Source organism: Crotalus tigris, unplaced genomic scaffold (assembly GCF_016545835.1).
Source record: "Crotalus tigris isolate CLP2741 ecotype Arizona unplaced genomic scaffold, ASM1654583v1 scf7180000017757.759095, whole genome shotgun sequence".
Lineage (NCBI taxonomy): Eukaryota > Metazoa > Chordata > Lepidosauria > Squamata > Viperidae > Crotalus > Crotalus tigris.
The window spans coordinates 732,773-759,095 of record NW_024096617.1 but is presented as its reverse complement, the minus strand read 5'-3'; the positions used below and the strand labels follow the sequence as shown (position 1 = coordinate 759,095).

The 26,323-nt window shown below is 37.2% G+C and overlaps 1 protein-coding gene across 4 annotated transcripts in view; it reads left to right on the top strand.

Moving 5' to 3' along the window:
* Positions 1 to 85: 85 nt before the first annotated feature.
* LOC120306908 (cytoplasmic polyadenylation element-binding protein 3) overlaps positions 86 to 26,323 on the top strand; it is a 57,490-nt gene continuing 31,252 nt past the window's right edge. The window contains exons 1-3 of one of the 4 annotated variants that reach the window (XM_039340951.1): positions 86 to 185; positions 6,572 to 6,628; positions 19,635 to 19,658. In XM_039340951.1, the coding sequence (XP_039196885.1) occupies positions 149 to 185; positions 6,572 to 6,628; positions 19,635 to 19,658 (118 nt within the window). In that variant the 5' untranslated portion in view covers positions 86 to 148. Of the gene's footprint in view, positions 255 to 6,571; positions 6,629 to 19,634; positions 19,659 to 26,323 lie in introns of all 4 variants that reach the window. The other 3 variants (XM_039340949.1, XM_039340952.1, XM_039340950.1) reach the window with 3 other exon arrangements.

Below are 26,323 nucleotides of genomic sequence, written 5' to 3'. Positions count from 1 at the left end.
TATCATAATTTGTGATGAATGGATTAAATGACTGCATTATTTAGTGACAATTTTCTAATGGTCCTTTTTTTGTTTTGTTTTGTTTTTTTCCTAGGACCGGAATCGGCCCTATGATACTTTTAACTTGCACTCTTTGGAAAACTCATTAATGGATATGATAAGGACTGATCATGAACCTCTTAAAGGTAAACACTACCCTCCCAGTGGCCCACCAATGAGTTTCGCTGATATAATGTGGAGGAATCATTTTACAGGTTAGGAATATTCATATGTTCATACTTACTTTAAAAGAAAATCAGCTTTTTTTCTGCTATAACATTTTGATGTGTTATTGCTTTTTTTTGCTAGTAAATAAATTGTTAAATTTTAAAGCTACTCCTTGATTTTAGAATCTCAGTTAACTGAGGTGAAAAGTAAATATACAGTATGATTAAGGAGGCAGTTAGATATCAAATCTTAGTTTATTGTTGGCCTTTTTTCTCCAAAAATATTTTAAATTTACAGTCAAAGAAATAAACCTAATTTTGAAGCACCTTTCTTGTTCTATTTGAAAGGAGCATGTGTAACAATGTTACATGTGCATTTTCAATCTTGTTAGACAGGATGCCAGAGATTTTTGATATATATAACTTCCAAAGTAAACAACTATTACAATTAACTGTGAAAATCAAGGCATACGTTCTCATGAAAGCACTGGCCCTTTTTCTACAGCTTTTTTTTTTCTATTTTTAAGAATTCAGTAAGTGTGCAACTTGGCATATGAATAAGAACAATCTTAAAACTAGAAAAAATGACTAAATCAGCTCCAATTCCTAATTCAGTTTATTTCTTAAATAATTCAACCAAGGAGAACCATAAATGGTCCAGAAACATTTACTAACTGAAACACATTTAACTTCTTTCTGAGTGATGTACAAAGGTTAAATCAAACAATTAGAACAAATGAAATAATGTTCATTCCTCTAGAAATGATAATGCCATTAGTCCTTGCATTAGTGGTATCCCACCTGAATTATTGTAGTAGATTTTTTTAGCAGGTCTTCCTAACTCCGCTTTCGATCCACAGTGCAAGATATTCTTATTTGTGTGCTTCTAGATCTTTCCCAACCCATCCCTATTTCTCTTGCTCTCTTCATTGATTGAGTTTTTAGAGGCATTATTACATCTAGCACTGGTTTATGTCATTATTTTGTTAGTTGTATAGTTATTTTGTTCACAACTGATGATGCTAGTGCACCTTATTTGTTGTTTGTTTTAAGATTCTAGCTAGGCTAAGTGAAAAATATATGGTCAAAGGAAAAACATTTAGTTTGCAAGATTGTCCAAAATCTCCTTTCCAAGTGCAGTCAGCTGAGTCATGTGTCTAAAATTATGCAATTCACTTCTAACCCTTTTTTAATTCTATGCATCTTGAATTGATTGCTTGAAAGCCAAGGAAAGATTTTTCATGTCAAATATGTTTGATAAATTCACACTTATCTTCATATGTGTGTGTGTGTGTGTGTGTGTGTGTGTATAGACGGGAATTGTAGAAATGAAAACAATAAAAAGGTTAAATATGTATATTAAAATAGTTGAACAGTGTAGTATTAACAGAATAATAAAACTGGAGAGTGAAATTGTTAAAAGTTTGGCAGAATATGTCTCCAATTAAGGACAAAAAAAAAAGGCTAGACTAGCCTTAGGAGGAGAAAGAGGGAAAATTCCAGGATTTAGGATGGGAGGATCTGATATTTTAGATTATTAATCAATGTTACTGTTTCGAGGGATATTATGGTTTGTAAATTACATACCAAATGATCTTGTTACTTGTGTTTTGGACAATCTGAAATTTGAAACTTACTATCCACTATTACTGAATAAAGAGACTTGGCTTGTTTCTCTCTAATAAAGTTAATGATTATTGCTGCTTGCTGTGATGTCCATTGGGCAAAGGTTATCAGCCACTGTTGCAATCCGGCAAGAAGTTAAAAACAGCCTATCAAAGATTTTCAGAGACAAGGTAAAAGGAAAGTGGTTACTTTCAGGTCAACTGACTTTTGCAAACCTGGATACATACCGTGTTTCCCCGAAAATAAGACCCACCCAGCCTGAGTTTTTGGGGTGGGCCTAATAAAAGCCCTACTCCAAAAATAAGCTGCAGGGGATGGGCATGGTCAGCAGAAGCAGCAGTGAGCGCACGGGGGCCGATGATGTTCGGCAGCAGCCGCAGCCCAGCCATTCCTTGGCGCAGAGCAGATAAGTCTGCGCAGAAAGGCAGAGGCAGGGGAAGTGTTTGGGTGCCTATGGGGCGCTTGGAAACTGAGCGATTCACTTGGTTTCCAAGAACCCAATAGATGCCCAGTTTCCCCCCAGACTGGAAGCTCCGACTGGTTGTGAATGGGGTGCTTGGAGACGGAGCTAATCGCTCCGTTTCAAAGCACCCCATTCGCAAGCAGACAAAGCTTCCAGTCTCCATCAGATCTCTGTTCGTGGGAAAAGTGTTTGGGCGCCTATGGGGCACTTGCAACTGCACCCCCTCTACCTGCCTCACCTTGTGGCAGTGGCACAGCAGGCCACACGGCCTCCTGCCGCAAGCGGCCTCAAGGGGCCACAGAAATGGGCCAGCAGTCACATGGCCTCCTGGTGGATGGGGCTCTTGGTACCATCGCCTCAAAGCGAGGTAGGTGTTGGGAAAAAAGACATCCTCCGAAAATAAGACCCACTGCCTCTTTTGGAGACAAAAAATATATAAGACCAGGTCTTATTTTCAGTGAAACACAGTAGTGAATTAAATTCTGAGAGAACCTAACATAAACTAACAAGGAGAATTTGGAATTAGCCTAGCAGCTATATTCAAGGCAAAGCCCTCTATAATCACTGTATACAACTTTAAACTGGTGGCATAGAATGAGGGATGTTGTTAACAAAAGATAAAGGCTGGCAGTGAAATTTAGCAAAGTGATTTATCGTTTGCTCTGATTCTCTTGCATTGAAACTGCCAACCAGTTATTAAATATGTTGTCTATAGGTAGCTGTTTAATAACCACTCATTCAGCAATTGTTACAATGGTCCTGAACAAGTAGTATTTACAATTAGTCCTCAAAATTCCCACAGTCCCAGCACTCACTTGGTCATGTGCTTGCACTCTGGGCTTGACAACTGGCCTGCACTTATGACGGTTGCAGCATCCCAGAGTCATGTGATCACCATTTGCATTTGCACCATTCTCTGCCAGTTTCACGCAAGCAAAGCCAAAGAGGAAATCAGCCGGGCAGATGGCAAGTCACTCCAATAGGTTACAGGCAAACCATGCATCTTCCCCTGCTCTGCAGTAGCCACTTACTGGCCTGCTTGGACTTACTTAATGACCTGCGATTTTTGCTTAATGCTGGCAATAGGAAATGCTGGGATTTCCATCCCTAAGCAGTATGATTATGTGACATCTCACTTTGAAACTGCATTACTTAGTGACGGAAATCCCAGCACTCCCCATTGCCACTGTTAAGCAAGGATTACCTGTAATATTTGAATTCACAAAAACATTGTTAAAGTCAATATTTAATGACATATTTCAACTGTTAAAAGCTTTTGTGACTAATTTGTTTTCTCAGTGTTATTGAGAATTGTGTAAGAGTATATATTTATGGAGGACAAAAAATCCATACCTAACTGCTACTACTTTTTGCTTGAGAGCAAAAATGAAATATATTCCTGCCATTGACTAGATTAAGTGGATTATCCCATACAATATTTCTTTTTTTTTTTTCTGGACAGAGAATGTTTTATTTTCATCACTACTGCTGGCCTCCTCCCATTTCTGGCCTGGGGAAGAGCACTTAGAACTTCTTTGAGGGGGAAAAAAAATCTGGAAACCTGGTGGAGAATGCCCCAGATCCAGCCAAAGTCTTATATCACTTAAGGTGCCGTGAGAAATTGGTTGTGGACAGCTTCTTCCTGGAACCCAAATAGGACCTTCTCTTAACACCAAAGCACCGAGTGCAGGAACAGGTGTTGAGATGAAGTTGGGTTGGAATGGGGGCAACTCCAGAGTTGGGGCACCCCACTTCTTGTCCCCACTACTCAGCTGGGGAGCTGTGAGGGTCAAGGAGGTCCTGGCCACCTTTGCACACATACATACACACCCCTCCCTTGGGGGGGTAAAGAAAGTGCGCCAGTTCTGTATCGCGGTCCCATACAATATTTCTGTCATTGTCTTTCCTTCTTTGCCTATCTTACCATCTAATTTTTGGCTCTGAGAATATCAAAATATACATAAAAATTGACATTTCATATTTGTAATTCATCATTTGCTTGGCATTCTGTGATTATTTAGAATAGCCTCCAGAATTACCTGCAGATCTACCATAGACATGCAAAGAGAATGCAGAAACATCTGTGTTCTATACTTAAAAAATTAAGAGACTAGAGTAGCCCCCTCCAGGAGTGTTTTGCCTCATACTTACTCTATCTAGAGCAGAGGTCCCCAACCTTTTAGGCACCAGGGACCAGTTCTGTGGAGCGAGGTTTTTTCCACAGACCAGAGGGTGTGTGGTTTTGTATGCTGCCTGCATCTCACGGATGGAGATTTGCTTGTTTGTGCAGACTGGTTGCTGGCATGCCGTGGCCTGGTATTGATCCAAGGACTGGAGATTGAGGACCCCTGATCTAGAGGGTAAAATAGAGAATGTCTAAACTGGAAAGATTAGAATAGGATGGGTGGGAGCACTACTGTATCATAATCTGAAAACGGAATAAGGATGCTTAGTTATTTACTTAATTATTTTGAACCTAAGAATTTCAACCAGAAAGCCAGTTGTGTTTTAATGTTTTTGGTCAGTTATCATTTAGTTTTTAGCTCTTATTTTGCTTAAAAATTATTAGTTTTGGATTATGATTTTTGGGTATAGCTGAAATAAAATAGAATGCATTCAGTTTTCTGCATCTGTGAGATTCTTTTGAAACTATGTTTATCATTACTAGTACTATTGAATGAAATAATTTCTATAATGTATTTTAGTTTTAATTTGAGTGAAGAGTAAAATCATGACACTTTCAGGTTAAGTCTCTTTATATTGCAATAACATATACAGTATGCATGTATGGGTGTGTTTTTGGCATTTTTGATTTTCTGAGAAGATAGTTGTTAAGTGTAACTTAAAAATAGAAAGCCAAAAAGCAGGTGACAAAATGTTAGGCAGGCAGTGCCTGGCAGGATGATTGAATGAACACAACATGCACACACGCTCATCAGATGTCACAGATTTGGTTCTATTTTTGTACCTGACTTTAGCAAAGGAAGAAAAAGGTATTTTTTAAAGTGTTTAGTACTATCATTAGAAGCTTCACTTCTGTATTACCAACTCATATATAAAAACTTCTTTAAATGGTTTAAATAACCATTTACTGCAATTTGGTTATTTGACCATTATTGGGGCAGACTTTTGTTTGCCGAATGGGATTCTTCTGGGGTCTTATCTGAAGTTTAGAAAGGATTTGTTTGCTGTACTTGGGTATAATTCACAACATACATTTCAGGTAATACCTTTTGCCATGTAGCAAAAAGTGAAGAATCTTCTTCAGCATTACATACTGGTACATTTAGAGAAAGAGTTTGGGTTTGGGGGAAAAGGAGCTTTCATGAATTGAGTATGCATACCTTGTGAAGCCATATTACCAATTAGAGGCTTCCTACCCTGGTTTAAAAGAGATTTCTGTGATGAAGGTATCCTTAGGATGCTTAAAGTCTTTGGCAGTTTCTAGGGCTTCATATAGATTACCTTGTTTACAATCTGCAAGGTACTATTTTGCAAGAATTCACATTCTTGCAAGATAGATGGAGAGATGGGACTCAAGTTAAATAACTGACCTAAAGATGCTTTCAAGACATATAAGATTCAGATCAGAGACTCTTTGATTAATATTTCCATTATCTTTACCACAACACAATTTTGAGTAAATTAAAGAGGTTTGTAATCATTTCCAAAAGCAGAAGATTTCATACACTCGCCAGTTAATGAGAATCCAAACTACAGTACATGTATAAAATAGTCTTTGGCTTTTCTTGAGGAAGCATAAGTAAATTATTTCTATTCACACTATCAGTAATCAGCTAAAGAAACACTAAAGAGGTAATGGCTTGTTTTGACAACAAGAAGCTGCTAATATTTCTTCCCAGATTTCCCTATTGAGTCAATAGAATGGAGGTGAGGGAATAATGTGTTTATTTTTCCTCCAAAGTACAATATTTAACATTAGGTACTGTTTCTTGTTACAGTAATTAATTGAAAAGTGTGTTTTCTGTTAATCTAAAAATCAAATTCCAACAATTAGAAATAAGAGCAGAACTATTTCCATTATAAAGAAACCAATAAAAGGAGACTAACATGTTTAGGTTCATTTTTTTCCCTCAGTTTGTTATCTTTTACCTTTAATGAACATAACATATAGTACTTATTGCTACACATCTTGTATAGAAGTAGAGATGGAACATATTCTGAAATAATTAACACTATTCATATCTATTTGATTTTGAAACTAGTTTTTTTAAAAAAATAAATCTAGTATTAAAAATCTGTTTAATTTTTTTAGGTCGTATGGGTATAAATTTTCATCATCCGGGAACAGATAACATTATGACACTTAATAGTAAGTTCATATCTTATTTTATTGCATTTTGTACAACTTGTATATTCAGTATGCTTTTGCATTTATGTGTCCATGTTGATTACAAAGGAAAGGGAGCACTCTGGACAGCATTCAAAAGTCTATCATATCATTCCAAACTGAAGAAATTCTTTTTAGAAGAAAATTGATTGCAGAACAAGTAGTTCTTGACTTACAACACTTTGTTTAGTGACCGTTCAAAGTTACAATGGCACTGAAAAAAAGTGATTTATGACTGTTTTTCACACTTAACGATTATTATGACATCTACCCCAAGGTCACATAATCTTCTGAGAAACAAAGTCAGTGGAGAAGCCAGATTCACTTAACAACTATTTTATTAGCTTAACAACTACAGTGATTCACTTAACAATTGTGGCAAGAAAGGTCATAAAATGGGGCAAAACTCATTTTACTTATCAATTGTGGTTGTAAGTCGAGAACATTACCTGTATTGTGATTGTAAAAAATTGTTCAATATTTTGGCGAAAACTAAAATGTATAATAAAAAGCTTTGGGTTTTTGGAGCCGCTCTATTAGCTTAGGAGTCACAGCCCCAAGTGCTCCTACTAGTACTGGGACTACTTTGGTCTTTACTTTCCATAGTCTCTCTAATTTCTCTTTCAAGCTTTGGTACTACACCAGCTTCCTATATGCCTTCCTTATGTTGCTGTTACTTGGCACTGTTACTTCTATCACCATCCATCACAGCTACTGCCTGATTCCTGTCTATTATTCTGATGTCTGGTCAGTACCTGCCTGTCCATCTGGATCTGGAAATCAGGATATTAGTCCTATTATTCTCCATGACCTTCTGTGGAATCTCTGTTCTGAATTAATCCATGCACAGTGCAGTTGTTCCTGTATACAATACCAGCTGGTTGTACCATTCAATGAAATACCCTACTGCTTATTGGTAGGGTTGTTGGACTGTCTCTGAGGTCTCTCTGGATAGTCTGCATCTTGGATGTTGTCTAATGTGGCAGACTCCTTCTTCTATGGATCTGGTATTTATTGCCTGTTTTTGTGCTGCTGTCTTTTAGTTCAGCCCTATCTAGCCACTTGTAGGATTTCCCAGTGCACCCACCTGAACTATCTATCAATGATAGAATCCCATTCAGTGTCTTGTCTTACAATAGCAGTTCCTCTGTTCTTTCTCCCATGACTGCTGTTACCCTGGCATTCTCTCAGGCAGCTCTTCTTTGGGTGCCATCTTATTGATGTACTCCTGGATGCTCTAGGTTTCATACAGGACAGTTATTTTGACACCCAATAGATCCCACCTATCATCTTTCAAGATGATGTACATATTCTTTGTTCAGTGTCAGTATTGTATGTAGTCAGTGAGGTTTATTTGGGGTGCAATTATTGCTAATTATAAATTTTTCAATATATACATTTAAACAATTTCTGAAGGGCTTGCATTCAGAGTTGAATGATTGAATTTCTTTCTTTGGCAGGCAATATCTGCTTATTTTATTACTAGTAATAAAATTGTGTGATAAGTGTGGGGAGCATTACAATTATTTTGTTAAATATGTTTTAAATAAATTCATTTAAGTCAAGGGTGTCAAACTGCCGGCCCACAGGCCAGATATGTCATGCTGAAACCACTCCTACCCCATTGCCGGCAATGGAAGAAAAGTTGTGATACATCGTGACACGTCATGTGATGTTGCGAGTTTGACACCCCTGATTTAAGTCAAGGATAATGTGGTTTTATTTTTTTTTAACTCAGCATAGATTTTCTTACCTATTTGCATAAACAATCTAGTTTGTTCTGAAGAAGAGTAGCAATATGATTAAAGTCATAAAGAATTATGCATAAACAACGTAAATAGATTCTGTTGTTGTTGACACTATTACCTGTCAGATATGCCTATAAGAATTTATGTCTCTACAAATTTCTAATTATTGGGGCTTTTGTATTCCATAAACATTCGTATTATAATTAATAATTTATAGGAATTGCATTGCAAACATGGGAACTTAATAAATGATCAGAAATCCCATTTTTATGCATTTTGACATTAATACACAGCTTCTGTATATGGATGTATTCATGTTAGCACAGAGGAAATGTTGGTCATAATCAACTCTTGAATTAAAATGGATTAGTGCAGGGTATATATTGCTCTTATTCGATTATTAATGAAAGATGCAAGCCATATTTTCTCTTCCAACATTATTGGAAGATGCATTTATGTGTACTTGGTATGATTCTATTGGCCACTTAGCAAGCAATGTCCAATCAATATAATCTATCTCATAACTATGCTATTTGCATTTGCACCTGATTTTAGATTGTATTTCTGTAAACTGATAGCCTTTTAAAATATTATGTGGTCCGAATCTCTAGGAAATAATTAGGAAGATACTTTTTCTTGGTAACATCACTCCCAGTATTAAAAAAAAAAAAAACTACTAACAACTGTCTCTTTAGCATTGGACAGTACTTTGCTGCTCTGAATTTTCTTATTTGAAGAATGGTCAATTTATATCATTGATACTCAGAAAAAGAAGATTATTGGGTTACATTACCCATTTATCATGGGTAATAACTTAAGACAAATTACTGAGATATACAGGTATTTTAGATATACATGTATATATGGATGAAAAATTATTTACTTACAGAAAAGGAAACAACTTGGCTAACATATCAGTCCCTTTTACCAAATGGACCTACACACTTAATGCAATTTGATTGCATTGTGGACAACAGTTCAATTAAACTTAAAGAGAACCTTTTAAAATGCAGAAGGTAATGAAGCAGTGATAATTAAATATATACAGAGAACATATTTTAAGAAATTAAATGCTGTTAAGAACATTATTAGGACTGTGCAATGCATTAAACTTGATTCTACAAAGTACTTCAGAGCACATGGGTACGAATGTAGCATCTATCATGAACCCTTTAAAATAGCTGTATTTTTTCCTTGGATTTTATGACAGTTCTGTACTGTAGCCATAAGACCCTGGGAGAAGACATGATTACTTTGAAAATTTGTAGGTAGGACTGAAATTCAGTAGGCAAGCAGCTCCTCTTAATTTTCAAAGGCAGTCATTCTTTTCAGCAGTCAGTTGCATTTTCCATCAATTTATTTTTGTTAATGAGTATAAGAGAACACTTTTTTTTGTTGTTTTTTGAAAAAAATAACCCTCTTTTTATCATAGAGGTAGGCAACTTAAAGGCCCTTGATTTCCTGCCTTTTTTTTCAGCTTGTAAAGTAGTGTTTTACCATTGTTGCTGAAAATTGAAGACATAGCATTTCATTTTTTTGAGCTTGGTCAATAGGCTTAATAGAATTTGCAAAAGACCTCCCTTCTCCCTCCAAAATATTTCAATGAAACCAAGGAAAAATTAAGCTTCAGTTGTTTTTGCAGAATTGCCTTACCCACTCAGATTTCCTGAAACGCAAGGTGTAACTTACAAAGAAGTTTGCCCTTTCTTATTATATAAACATAATATAACAATAATAACAACAGCAACAACAACAATAATAATAACATCCAGTTTTGGTCACCACGATATAAAAAAGATGTTGAGACTCTAGAAAGAGTACAGAGAAGAACAACAAAGATGATTAGGAGACTGGAGCTAAAACATATAAGGAACGGTTGCTGGAATTGGGTATGCCTAGTTTAATGAAGAGAAGGACAAGGGGTGACATGATAGCAGTGTTCCAATATCTCAGGGGCTGCCACAAAGAAGAGGGAGTGAAGCTATTCTCCAAAGCGCCTGAAGACAGGACAAGAAGCAACGGATGGAAACTAATCAACGAGAGAAGAAACCTAGAACTAAGCAGAAACTTCCTGACAGTTAGAACAATTAACCAGTGGAACAACCTGTCTCCAGAAGCTGTGAATGCTCCAACACTGGAAGTTTTTAAGAAGAGACTGGACAGCCATTTGTCTGAAATGGTATAGGGCAGCGGTTCTCAACCTGTGGGTCACGACCCTTTTGGGGGTCGAACGATGCTTTCACAGGGGTCGCCTAAGACCATCGGAAAACACATATTTCCGATGGTCTTAGGAACCGAGACACCGCTCCTCTATCCAGCCGCCACCGCCACCGCCCTCCTTCTCCTCTGCCAGCTCCTCTGCCTCTAGGGCATCCTTCTCCTTCAACAGCGCCTGCTCCTGCTGCCGCAGCACCATCGCGCTCGCCCCTGACACTGCCCGGGCCAGCTCAGCTGCGTGGGTTGCCAAGCTGAGCCAAGCCAAGTCTGGGCTGCTGCTGCTGCTGGGCTGCTCTGTCACTGCCACCGCTGCTGGCTGAGCTGAACTGCGACGCCGAGCCGGTCCCCACGCCTCCTGGTTGCTCCGCCCTCCATGCCGCAACAGAGCTTCCCCCGCGCTGACCGGCCCGCCTCCCTTGCTGTCGGAGGCCGCCTGGCGGGCAGGAGCAGCTCCTTCCCAGCTCGCCAGGCTCCGGGCCTCGGAAGCGGCCAGGTGGTGGGGAAGAGGGCGAGGCAGCGGCAATGCCTGCATATGCATTGGAGGCCAGTCGGCCGGGCTGAGAAGGGAGAAGCGGCACCTTCCGAGCGGGAGTTGGCACTCTGGCTGCGCCCCTCTCGCATGCGATGAGTCAGGGAAGAATCGTGGCAGTGAAGGGCTGCGTGGCGTGGAAAGGGGCTCCCGTGACCCTGCCGCTGCGATGGCGCTCAGGAGGCTGGAGGGGCGGGCAGGTCCCGGGGGGCCACTGGGAGAAAGCAAGAGGTGCCGGGATGAGGATGGGAGGCTCTAGGTTGGCGAGCGTGAGAGGGTGGCCAGCAGCTCCAAAGCGTGCAGATCCTCTGCGTGGCTTCCGAGGCCCCTGAGATGCCACCGCTTGGCTCTCCGCCAGGCTCTCCGCCAGACTACCATCTTCAGCAGCCCTAAAAAGCACTGTGGAAGAGTGGGGAATGCTGGGAGTTGCAGTTCATCACCATCTGGGAAAACATGACTCTCCAAAGATCAATCCTTCCGTCCGTCCTTCCCTCCATCTCCTTCCCTTCCCCTTCAATCTTCCTTCCTTCCTTCCATCTCCATCTCCATCCTCTCCCCTTCAATCTCTCTCTCCTTCCTTCCTTCCTTCCTTCCTTCCTTCCTTCCTTCCTTCCTTTCCCCTTCAATCTCCTTCCTTCTCCATCTCCTTCCTTTCCCCTTCAATCTCCTTCCTTCTCCATCTCCTTTCCCTTCAATCTTCCTTCCTTCCTTCCATCTCCATCTCCATCCCTTCCCCTTCAATCTCTCTCTCCTTCCTTCCCCCTTCAATCTTCCTTCCTTCCCTCTCCATCCCTTCCCCTTCAATCTCTCTCCTTCCTTCCTTCCTTCCTTCCTTCCTTCCTTCCTTCCTTCCTTCCCCCTTCAATCTCCTTCCTTCTCCATCTCCTTCCTTTCCCCTTCAATCTCTTTCTCTTTCCTTCCTTCCTTTCCCCTTCAATCTCCTTCCTTCTCCATCTCCTTCCTTTCCCCTTCAATCTTCCTTCCCTCCCTCCCAACATTTTTGAGCAAGGAAGAGCAAGCTTCTCCAGCGAGCATTGCTATATTGTTTTTGTGATTAATCACTATGCTTTAATTATGTTCAGTTTGTAACAATGAAAATACACCTTGCATATCAGATATTTACATTAATATTCATAACAGTAGCAAAATTACAGTTATGAAGTAGCAATGAAAATAATTTTATGGTTGGGGGTCACCACAATATGAGGAACTGTATTAAAGGGTCGCAGCATTAGGAAGGTTGAGAACCACTGCTTTAGAGACTTATTGAATTGGATATCTCACCAGCCTCCATCACCGCATGACCACTCAGTTTGATGAAATGCTTCAAAATGCCACAACTGAAGAATGGTTAACAGCTGGTCGAGCATACATGATAATGAAGGACCCAAAAAAGAGCACAGAACCAAGTAACTATTGCCCAGTTACTTGTTTGCCAACAACATTCAAACTTTTTACAAAAATACTGGCAAATTCAGTATTCAATCATCTGATGGAAAACAGTCTGTACCCGGTAGAACAGTGGTTCTCAACCTGTGGGTCGGGACCCCATTTGGGGTCAAATGACCATTTCACGGGGGTCGCCAAACAAGGCTGTCCGCCATTTCCCCCCCCCTTTTCTTTGGCCACACCCCTGGCACCCGGTGATGTATAAGTTGTTGGGGGTCACCACAACATGGGGAACTGTATTATGGGGTTGCGGCATTAGAAAGGTTGAGAACCACTGCGGTAGAACAAAAAGGAAATTATAAAAAATCAAGAGAAACAAAAGATCAGCTGCTCATTGACAAAATGGTACTTAAAAATGCAAAATGACGGAAAATGAACTTAAATATGGAGTGTATTGATTAGAAGAAAGCATTTGACTCATTACCCCATAGCTGGATTAATACGTGTTTGGAAAACTTTGGAATCAGCAAAAATATCTGTACATTTTTGAAAGCAAATATGCAAAAATGGAAAACAGCCCTAACAGTAAATGGGGAGGACATTGGTGAAATTAACATCAGACGAGGAATTTTCCAAGGAGACTCACTTTCACCACTACTGCTCAACATCGCATTAATTCTATTGACAATAATTTTATGAAACACAAAACTGGGATACTACATCTCAAGCCAACATGGCAAAATAAACCATCTGCTGTAAATGGATGACTTGAAACTGTATGCGAAAAGCCACACTGAACTTGAATCAATACTCAGCGCAGTCCAACTATTTAGCAGCAACATCAGCGACACTTGGAAAATGTGCTGTACTATCCATGCAACGAGGAAAAATGGCAAAAATAGAAGGAATAGAACTGGGAAATGGAAGTATTGTGAAAGCACTAGCAAAGATGACAGTGACAAATACCTAGGCATATTGGAAGCAGATAACATTTTGAATGGAAAAGTCAAAGAGTCAATGCAAAAGGAATACATCAGGAGAGTCCGCAAAATTTTAAAATCAAAGCTGAATGCTGGAAACATAATTAAAGCCATTAATACATGGGCAGTCCCGGTGATATGCTACCCAGCTGGAATTATCAACTGGACTTTGGCTGAACTGGAAAACCTAGACCGGAAAATGCGTAAACTTCTGAATATGCACCATGCTCTACATCCATGAAGTGACATTGACAGGTTGTACCTGCCAAGAAAAATAGGGGGCAGAGGCCTATTGTAAATCCACCAAACTGTAGAAGAAGAAAAATGAAGTTTGAATGACTATGTGAATTAAAGTACAGAAAAACTGCTGCAGGCTGTGAAAACGGAGAGCACTATAAAAATAACAGAAACAAAGGCAGACTATAAGGAAAAACGGCTGGATGACAGATTAAATAGATGGAAAACCAAAGCTTTGCATGGACAGCATTTGAAAGCATTGAAGGAAAATGTGATAACAACTTGACATGGGCATGGCTTAAGATGGGAACCATCAAGAAAGAAACAGAAGGCCTAATACTGGCTGCTAAAGAACAAACACTACAAACTAATGCCATGAAAGCGAAGATACAAAAATCCACTGACAATCTAAATTGCCGACATTGCAATGACAAAGTTAAAACTGTTTCACACCTAATTTGTGAGTGCAGCAAAATCACGCAAACTGATTACAGATCTAGACATGACTGAGTTGCTAAATTAATCCACTGGGCATTGTGTAAAAAATACGACTTACCTGTGTTCGAAAAGTCGTGGGAACATAGGGTGGAAAAAGTTGTTGAGAATGAGAGGGTGAAGATCTTGTGGGACTTTTGAATACAGACAGATCTCTATTTGGAATACAATACGCTGGATATCACAGTTGTAGAGAAAAGAAGCGTACAGCTGATTGATATCACTGTACCAGGAAATGGCAGAGTCGAAGAAAAAGAACTGAAAAAAAATTACGAAATATCACAACCTGGCCATCGAAACTGCACAATTATGGATGAAACGTGTAACAGTGGTACCCATTGTCCTCGGGGCACTGGGAACTATGTCCAAAAACTTAGCAAAATACATCAAGAAACTGCAGCTTCCTGCAATAACTCCAGCAATGTTACAAAAAACTGTGCTACTCGGAACATCTTATATTTTAAGGAGATACCTGATTGACACTTAGAATGCTGGTAGCAACCATCAGCGCCAGCCAATTTGAATGTTCAGTTGACTGAGGTTCATGTTTAAAGTATAAAAAATAATAATAACAACAACAACAATAATATTAATAGTCACTAGTGGTGATTCACTATCATCACTATTTGTTATTGCACTGTTTCCTCTGTCAACAATACTGAATAACTCAGGCCATGGCTATCAAACATCAAAAACATCTGCCAGACTATCCCCCTCCTTTACATGGATGATCTGAAGCTGTATGGATTCTGAAATAGAATCGCTGCTCAACACTGTCTGTATATATAGCCAAGATGTTGCAAGGGAGTATGGCTTGGACAAATGTGCCACATTTACTACCAAACAAGGAAAAATAGTGAAAACAAGGAATCAAGATGCCCCATAAAAATAACATTAAGACTCTGGATGAGGAAGATTACTACAAATACTTGGGTATCCTTCGAGCTGATAACATGACGCACACTGAAGACAAGAAAAAGATTAGAGGTGAATACATCAAGAGAGTAAAGAAGATCTTAAAGTCCAAACTCAATGGAGGAAATACTATGAAGGCAGTCAACACTTAGGCAATTCCAGTCATTAGAGACACAGCTGGAATAATGGACTGGGCTCAAGCAGAAATAAAAGCAATGGATAGGAAGTCCAGAAAAATAATGACAATGAATCATGCCCTTCATCCATGCAGTGACAGACTCTTATCTACAAAGGCAAATAGATGGGCATGGAATGTTGTAAGTGCATCAGATGGTTGAAGAAGAAAAAATGGCTTTGGAAGAATATCTGAAGAACAGTGATGAAGATTGCACTGAAGTTAGTACATCAGGAAGGCTTACTGATTACTGGAGAGACTAAATTTTCCTACAAGAAAGAACAAATGAAGAAGAGAATGGAGGCATGGGAAGACAAAGCACTACATGCCCAGTACATTAAAAAATAGCTGGGAAAGCAGATAATAATGTCCTGGCAATGGCTAAGAGCAAGAAAGTTGAAGAAAGAGACCAAGGGACTAATTCTGGCTGCACAAGACCAAGTCTTAAGGACAAATACATGCAAAGTCAAAATTGAGAAGATAGCAACAGACAGTAAGTGCCGCTTATGCAAAGAAGCTGAAGAATCGGACCACCTGGTAAGCTGCTGCAAGAAGATTGCACAGACTGACTATAAGCAGCGGCATGACAAAGTAGCAACAATGGTGCATTGGAAGATCTGCAAGAAATATCATTTGCCTGCAAGCAAAACCTGTGGGACCATAAAATAGAGAAAGTCATAAAAAATGAAAATGTTAAATTGCTCTGGGACTTTAGAATTCAAACAGACAAGCACCTGCCACATAACACCTCGGACTTAACAATTGTTGATAAAAAGACAAAAAAGTCTGTATAGTGGACATGGTGGTGCCTGGAGACAGCAGAATAGAAGAGAAAGATCTGGAGAAGATAACAAAATACAAAGACCTACAAATACGTAGAAATAGAATGACTGTGCCAAAGGCAAGCAAGGGTAGTACCAATAGTAATAGATGCCTTGGGTGCAGTCTCAAAACAACTGGAGCACTACAAATTTGCCATCAGTCAATTGCAAAAGGCAGCCTTACTAGGAACAACTTCCATTCTGCGACGATATCTGTAATTCTATCAATTCAAACGTCCACATCTCCCTATCCCAGGTCCTCGGTAAGGACTTGATAGGTAGACAAAAATGCCAAATCCAATCTGAACATCTGATTGACTGTGCGATGATCAATAATGATGATGATGATAAAGTTGGAAGGGACCTTGGAGGTCTTCTAGTTGAAACCCCCGTCTCAGGCAGGAAACCTTATGTTGCCAGAAGGTCTTTTCTCAGATTTCAGCCACTGTTTGTCTTTAATCTCAAACAATATTGCTGTATGAAGCTTAACCAGAGAACAAAGAAACTGAAGCAGAAGGAAATAGGAAAAATATTTTCTGGGTATTTTGATCCAAGATTAAAAGAAAAATTAAAAAGAAACTCTAAGTGCTTTGCAAATTAAAAAAATATAAAAACATTGTGGTGAGAGTCCAATATTAATGTAAATCAAATGAAAGCACCATCATTCAAAAGCACACAGTGTTTCCATACAGAAAACAAAATTTATTTAGAACAGCATTAATCAAAGGGAAAAAGAAAAAAGAGAACAGTTAAAAGTCCAGCAGGGGGTTGAAATAGATCAGCATTCAGCTGGCTGATCTACTTTTAAAGATTAAAAAGCAAAGTAAAAATTCAAAAAGAAAAATTAAGACTAGACATGCTTAAAAAAACCTGAAATGTTGACAGGAAGATGGATGCCTGTGACTTTCCAATCTCTCCCAGAGGGAACTGAATCTTCAAGACTCCCCTTCCCAAATGGATACACAGTCATCCAAAAGTTGTCTTGGGTTCCTGAGTTCTCCCATTCAAATCCAGGGAATAGCACTGCCAGAAAGCCAGCTTAGGCAGCAAATCTCCTTACCGTTCAACAGCCATCTTGGGAAGGAGTCTCAAGATGTGAAAAGTTATTTTGTACAATTCAACATTTTTCTCACATGTTGAATTGTACATGGGAATTTATCTTTTTAATGCAATTCTTGAAAATCTATGTAGAGTCTTTCATGTCATCTCTGCACTCAAAGAGTTCACAGATGCTACATTAAATTTGCTTTACTAGGTTTTGTCTTTTTGTATGCTTATTACATTTGTTAATTCTGGATTGCTTAGTCACTTAAATAAAGCTGAAATACAGATAGTCCTTGATTTATAACAGTTTGCTTGGTGACCGTTCAAGTTACAGTAGCACTGAAAAGAGTGACTTATGACCATTTTTCACACTTACGACTGATACAGCAACCCCATGGTCATGTGATCAAAATTCAGATGCTTAATAACTGATTCACATTTATGATGGTTGCAGTGTCCCGGGATCATGTGATCACCTTTTGCAACCTTCTGACAATCAAAGTCAAAGGGGGAACCGGATTCACTTAACAACAGTATTACTAAATGAATAACTGTAGAGATTCACTTAACAAATATGGCAAGAAAAGTCATAAAATGGGGCAAAACTCACTTAACAAATTTCTCATTTAGCAACATAAATTTTGGGCTCAACTGTGGTTAAAATCAATTATATATTTTGCCATAATGCAACTTAAATGTCAAATATTTTCACCCATTCTAATACATAGTAGAAGGAAATGAGTGAAATATATCCCTAGTATAGAGATACAGAAAATAAATGGTTAATTTTTAATTAGCATTTTTCTTATTTTAACTTGTGTTTCAGTATTTGGTGTTGGTATTTAGTTGCCTGTTCTACAGCAGCTTTTAAAGCAGTGGTTCTCAACCTGTGGGTCGGGACCCCATTTGGGGTCGAATGACCATTTCTCGGGGGTCGCCAAACCATGCTGTCCGCCATTTTTTTCCCTTTTCCCTAGCTGTCCTACTCCCTCTTATTGGTGGCCACACCCACTTGGGGGTCACCACAACATGGGGAACTGTATTATGGGGTCACGGCATTAGAAAGGTTGAGAATCACTGTTTTAAAGGGTTCTTTATGTCTTTGTGTCCAGTCCTTCACATTAATTTCAGTGAATTTGGTTCCATTTTTCCTGGCACTGTCTTTCCTGCAAGATGACCATTTGTTGCAGTGTTTAAATTATCTTGACAGAAATACATATGTAAAAAAAAATTGGGGGGGGGAAAGTGAAGATTTGTTTTATGATTCTTTCCATCTCAGAGTTAATATAATTTAAAAGCTGTATACATTATTTTCAGTGTTACCACTCTTTTTTGTTTTTAATTTTATAAGCTATATATGGAGCAATAAATTCATTTAGCACTGTATACGTGTTTCTGGAATTCAGTGATTTTCATATGTGTGTTTTGAATTTGAAATACATTTTACAGTACTAATGTACATGAAATTAGCAGTTTGAAATAATTAAAAAGCTCTAAATAGTAATACCACAATGAACAGTTTATAGAAAAAAAGACTGTGAAATTATTTTACTGGTAGAGAAGGAGGATCAAAATATTACCAACTACTATAAAGATTTGAATGTCCACTATGTTAGCTTTCTAGAAAGAATGATGTATTTGGCTGAATTTCACAATGTCCTATACCTAAAATCTTTTTTGATTCAGAAAACCGAATGCATATTTCCTACCAAGCCTGTAGTAAGTTGCTCATTCAATGAAGGAAGCAGCAGAACATACAAAAAAGGCAAAGAATTATTGGATTCTTCATTTCAGAAAATAAAAATATTACAATTTGCTGTTTTAGTGACATAAGAACTGAAATATAGATGTGTTTTAAAGTTACAATTATATTTGAGTAACCCGTACATTCTTTAAATATAATGGTTCAATTTTTATAATTTTTGCAGATTACATTCTATTTGCCAGTACGTAAAATTGCTTTGAGTGTTCGATAAAATTAGATTTTCAGAATAAAGCTGTATAACTAAGATTATAAGGTTATTAACGTTGATAGTGAATACTATATATTTAATCTACTGAATTTCCATTATATATATATATATATATATATAGCCATTTAATCTAATATGAATTGATCTAAAGGATGCAATATAAATTGTTGTATTAAACAAAATTATTTTTAAAAATGATTTCAGTTAAATAATTGCTTGAGATTGGTTTTTGTAAAAATAATATTCTCTTCTAGGTACCTTTTACAACAAGTTCTTTAGTATCAAATATATTTTGCCCGTATATTTTGGAAATCTAGAATTGTGTATTTGGCTATATTCCATATGCTTGTTCCACATTTAAAATATCTGAATTATTTTGTTCAGATTTGAGATTTGCAGAAAATTATAAATATAGTAATTCTTATTATGTCAATACCTATTGTATTTTTTTTTATTTACATGCAGCCAGGAGCTATGGGCGGAGACGAGGTAAATTTTTCTTTTGAATGCTTCATCAGATATGGTCATGGGAACAACAAATTGCAGAATAAATAGCGGTATATTTTTGTAAAAGACAAGAATTGCTTTCCTCATCCCATAACAATGATGCTGGTCTTTATGCTGCTCAGTAGCTTTGTAATTACTGTATATGAACATAATGAAATGAGAATATTGAAAGAGAACTTTGCTGCTATTAAAAGCTAAAACTGGTAGGAGTAGAAAGGATAATTAGCTTTATCTGCTTAAAGAAAAAAATGCAATATTAATATATTCCAATAGTAAACATGCGTTTTTTCTCTATTTTTAAAACCTGATGAAACACATGGGTAAGCTTTATGCTCTATATATTTAAATAAAAATAATAATAAGAGTGCGTGAAATATATGAAATAGATCAATGTGGTTTCAGAGGATAAGGCATTTACCTCTTTTCATTTATCACTTTTTTATTGGAATCCTCTGTTTGCTGTATATGATAAAATACAGTCCATATTAACATGAAATCATAGCTTTTGCTCAAAAGGCAAATAACGCTAGCAAAACTCCCAAAATTCCTGTCATGACTGGAGTGGGGAAAATATATTTTTCCTCACTACAATTCCAATTTATATTACAAATATAAATTTGTAAATACAAATATCTGAACACAAATACACATGAACGCCCTTAACCTGATCAAGGAATATTTTAAAAATCTTTGACTTGTTTTATTTTAAATTAGCACTCAGATCTAGTACATTTTAGGGGCTTATAATATTGGAATTTAAAGATATTTTGAGATTTTAAAATCAAGCTAAGTTTTGCTTTTTGTAAAGGAAAAGTATCTAGAAGTGTAATTTCAGAACTACTCTTTAAAATATTCTGTACAGCCCAATATATGCATTCTGCAACTATACAGAACAAAGTTTGTAATTTTAAAATTGGATAATAAATATTGTTGACCAAACTCTAATTCACATTATTACAAGTTTTACCTTTCTGCTCCATTGTTTTTTTATGATTGCAAGCTGCAGCACCATTAAAGTTTACTCTTTTTTTAAACCAGGTGAAAGGAAATAATGGGTTTTTTTTTCTTAATTTTTCCTCACCCATCTCCCAATTGGTGATTCTTTGCATCAATTGGTAATCCATCAATATAACACTTATTGTATTTTAGTTCCACTATAGCATGCTGTTTGTGTTCCTTGCTTGCTGACATGCTGCTCCTTTGTCAGAGTTCAAAGGCAAGGTCCGAAGCTAATTTTTTTCTCATCTTCACAAGCTGGATGCTAAAGCCAAAGCTCTCCGGCCTTTGTGAGCCTGGCATATCTTCGTTCTGTTGCTCTTATTACCAGTCTCCTTCTATAGATTCTAGACTGGTAGTATAAGCCATGCCACTGTCATCTGGCCAAAGTAAATATAGAATAATGGATTTTAGGATTATGTCCAAAGCATCTAGAGAGCATCAGCACCAATTTGCTTATTTTTTCTGAATAGGACATAATTATGGTCACTTTGTATCATTCAGTTTAGTTGGAATAATTTTTGATTCTAGGTAAGTAACTGAATTTGACTCATCAAATAAACCAGTCTGAACTAACATCTTGGAACTTGTCAAGATCAGTTTGCAATTTGCTGCTGAATTCTGATGGTTTGAAATTATGTGTTTAAAAATCTCTCTCAGTTAAGTAAGCCCTTAATATTTAAATGACATCCTCCAAAAGTGAAATAATCTAATTTGCAACAAGTTAGTTGTGCTTCCTTTCAATAAGACAGTGTTACACAGCAGTGTAAATATATACTGCTATGATTTTAAAATGAGTATTAATACTGCTGATGATAATGATGACAGCCTGCTGATAATGAGAAGTAGTGACATAATGTTGATACTAGCCGAAATAAGTATAATACATACAGATGATTAAAATAATTGTGATATGATAATAGTATCTATTATCCATTCTATTTTTGGCTCTTACTATTTTTCTATACTGACTGTACCCATTTGTTTGAATGCTGCTCAACATCAGTTGCAGCATTCAACTTGAAAAGAATTCTCTTTCCCTATCAGGGTGTTGATTTTGGATAATTTCTTCAGAGTAATTGTTTTACCATCATGAACTGGCTTCTATTTGTTTTTGCTCATTGCTGACGATAAAACTAAGAAAAGGAAAAGAGACTTTGCAGATTGTTTCTTGATGCCCGGTTGCATTTAGATTAGAAATTAGAAAACATAGTTACTAATAGATGAAGATTAATGAGCTGATTGTGCTGCCAGCTGGTTAAGGACGAAAGGAGCTGATACTAAATGCAGGAGAAATGAAAGATTCCTTGATTACTGCAGAATATAGTTAAGGGGTATCTAGTTTTTGAAAAAAAATGCAATTAAAAGCAAGAGAATGTTCTGAAAGAGAGTGGATACTACAAATCTTAGTCTACTACTTAGTTTTATCATCAGCAATGCTACATTGCTATATAATGCTACTTTAAATACAGAAGTATGCTCTGCATTTGAAATAAAAGATGGAGAAAAACTATTGAGAGCAGCAAACATATTTGCAGTTTAATCTCTCAGCTAAAGTACCTAGATAAAGTAGATAAAAATTATTTGCTGAATTAAAATTACTAATAAAGTTAAAAGATATTTTTCTTATAGAATAGATAAGGTTACCTGATTGTCTGAGTTATGTGTATATTCTCTTTCTCTGCTATGTTCTTTCAGTACTATTCAGTATCTGCTGTTGATGGCTCTGCTATTGCTGTGTTGTTGCACTGCAGTTGGGAGGACACCTTGGATTGTTCTTTGGAGAACAGGACATTTATGTTCTTGGCATTTGTTTCTCTAGCCTATCTCCTTAGCCTGGTAGCCATTGTTGTGAGCCTTTAGCAGTCTAGGGTTTTAGATCAGGGGTGTCAAACTGCTGGCCCACGGGCCGGTTTCATCATACCGGAGCCGCGCCCACTCTATTGGCGGCAACGGTGAAAAAGCTCCGATATGTTGTGCGACGTCACATGACATCGCAAGTTTGAAATGTCTGTTTTAGATGGACTCATGACCTTGTATTTTCTTCAGTAGACAAGTCTTAATCATTTTTTTTTCCTTAATCACCACACCATACCCGGCTGACTAACTTCTCTCCGAGTTTCCTTGATCTTAGTCTTCAACCTCATTTTCCAGGGAGGCTATGTACTACTGTTCTTGCTTGTGTAGTCAAGCATCTCCAAGATTACAGTGGATGTAGCATATATCAGTTCTTTGATTTAAATATCATAGTAGTAAGGATTGTCCTGAGGGCTGTATTGACATATTCTAGCAGATTATTTCATGGCATTTCTCCTCTGAGCCATAGCTTGTTTATCTATGACTTTATGCCTCATATCAGATATTGTGCTCTGTACAGCACAGGGTGGGGTGCGGTGATGTTCCACTTCAGGTATTGGCTGCCCATCCAATTGTTCTTCTGGGTCTTTTTGAGTCTGAGACATAATGTGTAGTGATCTATCTTAAGTTGTTAAAGCACTTCACTATGTTTAAGTATTGGGTAATTAGCTTTTTTTCGGTTAGTTTGAATGTAGGTCTTCTGTCCATCTCATACATTTCATATATCCCCTCTCATTAAGTCTACTATTGTTGTAGCATTTCATCAGTTTCAGATTCTATTGTTTGGTTTGTTCCAGTAGCCCATTTATATTCAGATTGTCCTCATTCCCCAATATGTGGCACAAACCTTGTTACTCTGGGCAACATCTGAGCCGGCACGACTCTCTTAGTTCATGTCACTCTCATATCTGAGGTAGGCAGTTTGAAGTGTTAGAGGGTCTTTGCTGTACTGGTAAGATCCGTACTGGTAAGGTAGATACTAGCCATGATTTGAAACCCTGTTTCCTCTGTCAAGGGTGGCTCTTTAACCACAATGCTACCAAGCCACTATACATCAAACTGACTACATACACATGAGAGTGCATATGCACATGCACATATACATTTCTAATTAACACTTATTTGTAGGATATCATCACCGCATAGATTAAAAAGCAAGTGTTAAGCAAACTTCCAGAATTTGAAGTAGTAAAGATTCTGAAAATATTTAGAAACTCAATTAGGAAATTCAAGCCAGATGTTTTGAATAATTTGTACTGTATGGCAATGGCTCATGAAATAGTTCAGTTTTATTGTGATAAAAATGATCATGCCATTACTCAAATTATTAACTAGGATAATTTATTGGGTTGCTTCTATTCAACAAATATACTTATTGCAGATTTGTGGTTTGGCAGATATACCCATAAGCAGGGCTTTTTTTGTCATAGAACGCCCAGAAAGGAGTTCCGGCACCTGTTTTGGATGGAACCTTGTAAGGTTGGCAAGGCGGGTTGTATGACATGTGTGAGTTCTGGCACCTTTTTTTTTTTTTTTTTTACAAAAAAAGCATTGCCCATAGGATAAACACAATGAATAATCCCCTAAAATTTCCTTTAAATAATTTATTTTGGAAATCTTGTTTTCTTCTCTACTAGTTGGATTCCTTTTGGTAACAAAAACAAGCTATAGAAGAAGCCAATTTTATTTCTGTAAATGGGCATCAGGAGAAAGGTCCTTTCCCTTGTACCAAGATTATGTCATGTAAACATGTATCACTTAGTATATGAAATATTTTTTTTAAAAAAATTAACCTTTTATTTTTATCCTGACTTTATTTTTTATAAATAACTCAAGGCAATGAACATACCTAATACAATTTCGTCTTCCTATTTTCTCCATTACAACAATTCTGTGAGGGGGTGGGCTAAGAGAGAGTGACTGACCCAAAATCACACAGCTAGTTTTTCATGACTAAGTCAGACTAGAATTCACAATCTCCTGGTTTCTAAGCCAGTACCTTAACTACTAGAATAAACTGGCCCACATTTATATATCCCAATTGGTTTGTTTTAAAATGTTTTTTCTTACCATTTATAAAATGTTCTGTTCATAATATTATTTATATTGACAACATTATAGTAGTTACTAAAAATGAATATTAGTACCTTGAGCCACTATTAACTAGTGAAATTGTAAGAGAATGCAGTACTGCTTTTTCAGAACACAATTTTTGTCTTAAAAGACACTTGGACTTGCGAAGTGACTTGCAAATCCGCAAGTACTTGAATGTGGAAGTCGAATTAACCAATGTTGTATCTAACAACTTTCTAGTGTTTAGGACAACTTCTTCTAAGCAAAAGTGACATGAGAGCAGGGGCTGGAACACTGTGATGTAAATTTGGAATCAAATATAATTTAACATAAAGAGGTTTATTCCTGCCCCATTCTTATCATAGCAGCAAGCAGCCACTCATGTTACTGAAAAACCTTTTTCAAAAAAATCAGTGTTTCTCCTAAAAAAATGAGATAGGATGCAGAAGTTCACCTGGTTTGGAGCAATTCTTCATGGTATAACTACCCCCCACATTCTATCCCAGGGATGTGGTTTGGAATGTGGGGGCTGGTTATACAATGGAGAATTGCTCCAAAGTGAGTGACCTTCTGCATCCTATCTCATTTTTTAGGAGGGACACTGATCCTTTGAAAAGGCTTTTTACAAGTCAGGGCCAAATAGGGATTTCAGGGCCAAATAATGGAAGAAAAAACTTCCTTATAGGAAACCTCTTAGGTTCTTGCCATAAATGTAAATCTCATTTGAGCTGAGCTAGTAGCTATAGAAAGATATCAAGGTTCTTTTCTTGACAACAATGTTGAATTGATCTGATGTTTGCTTTCACTGTCTAGTCTACAACCCTGGGATTTCCAGTTGGTTTCCTATCCAAATATTGTCATCTTGCTTAGCTTTTTAAATATAAGCCAAGATTTCTAGATGCTTTTGCCTACAGTATAATGCAGTCCATAATATTTGCATAAATATATGCATGACACATAGACACACAAAGAGAAAGAGAATTAGAAGAAGAATTTGGCATTATTTGCTTGTGCTTGTATTTTACTCTGTTGGTTTCAGGGAAGAAAGTTTATTATGTAATCAAATTTACTTTGAAACAAGCACTTTAAATAAAAAGGGAAATGTACAGAATTGTTTAGGTTTTGACTTAAATTCGTTACGCCTAAAACATATTGTACAACAGTGAGTAAGATTTATGGATGCTGTGTGAATCATAGGTATTCTAGATGATGGAACATATTAATATTTCATATTGACTTTTTATAATCTTTATAATCTGAGTATTAGATAAAGAACATTAAATGTTACAGATCTGGTTTTAATGTTTATGTTCTAATGAAAATGACCATGTTGGGAGGGAGAAACTTGTGAATTATAAGATTATTTTGTGGGCATATAGGTTCAGTAAGCAAAATATGTTAACAGTTCCTGATAACTCTTCCTTTCCAAGGTGACTAAAAACTTTTGAATTCATTTCGGCAGTTTGCAAGTATATGTTGAGCAGGAGAGAATAATATTATCCTCTGAGCAAGTGTTCAAGCCAGCCATTGCTAGAAAAATTTCTAGGCTATGCTTGCATCAAAATTATGGTTTTCCATGTATAGGATTGGAGAGTATGCCAAATCACAAGTAAACACAAATTGATTGGAGGTATAGCATGTGAATTTATCTCTACTTGCTTAGTTATCATGAATATTATAAATGTATCCTTGTAGCCCATCCTCATAAGTTAATGACAATT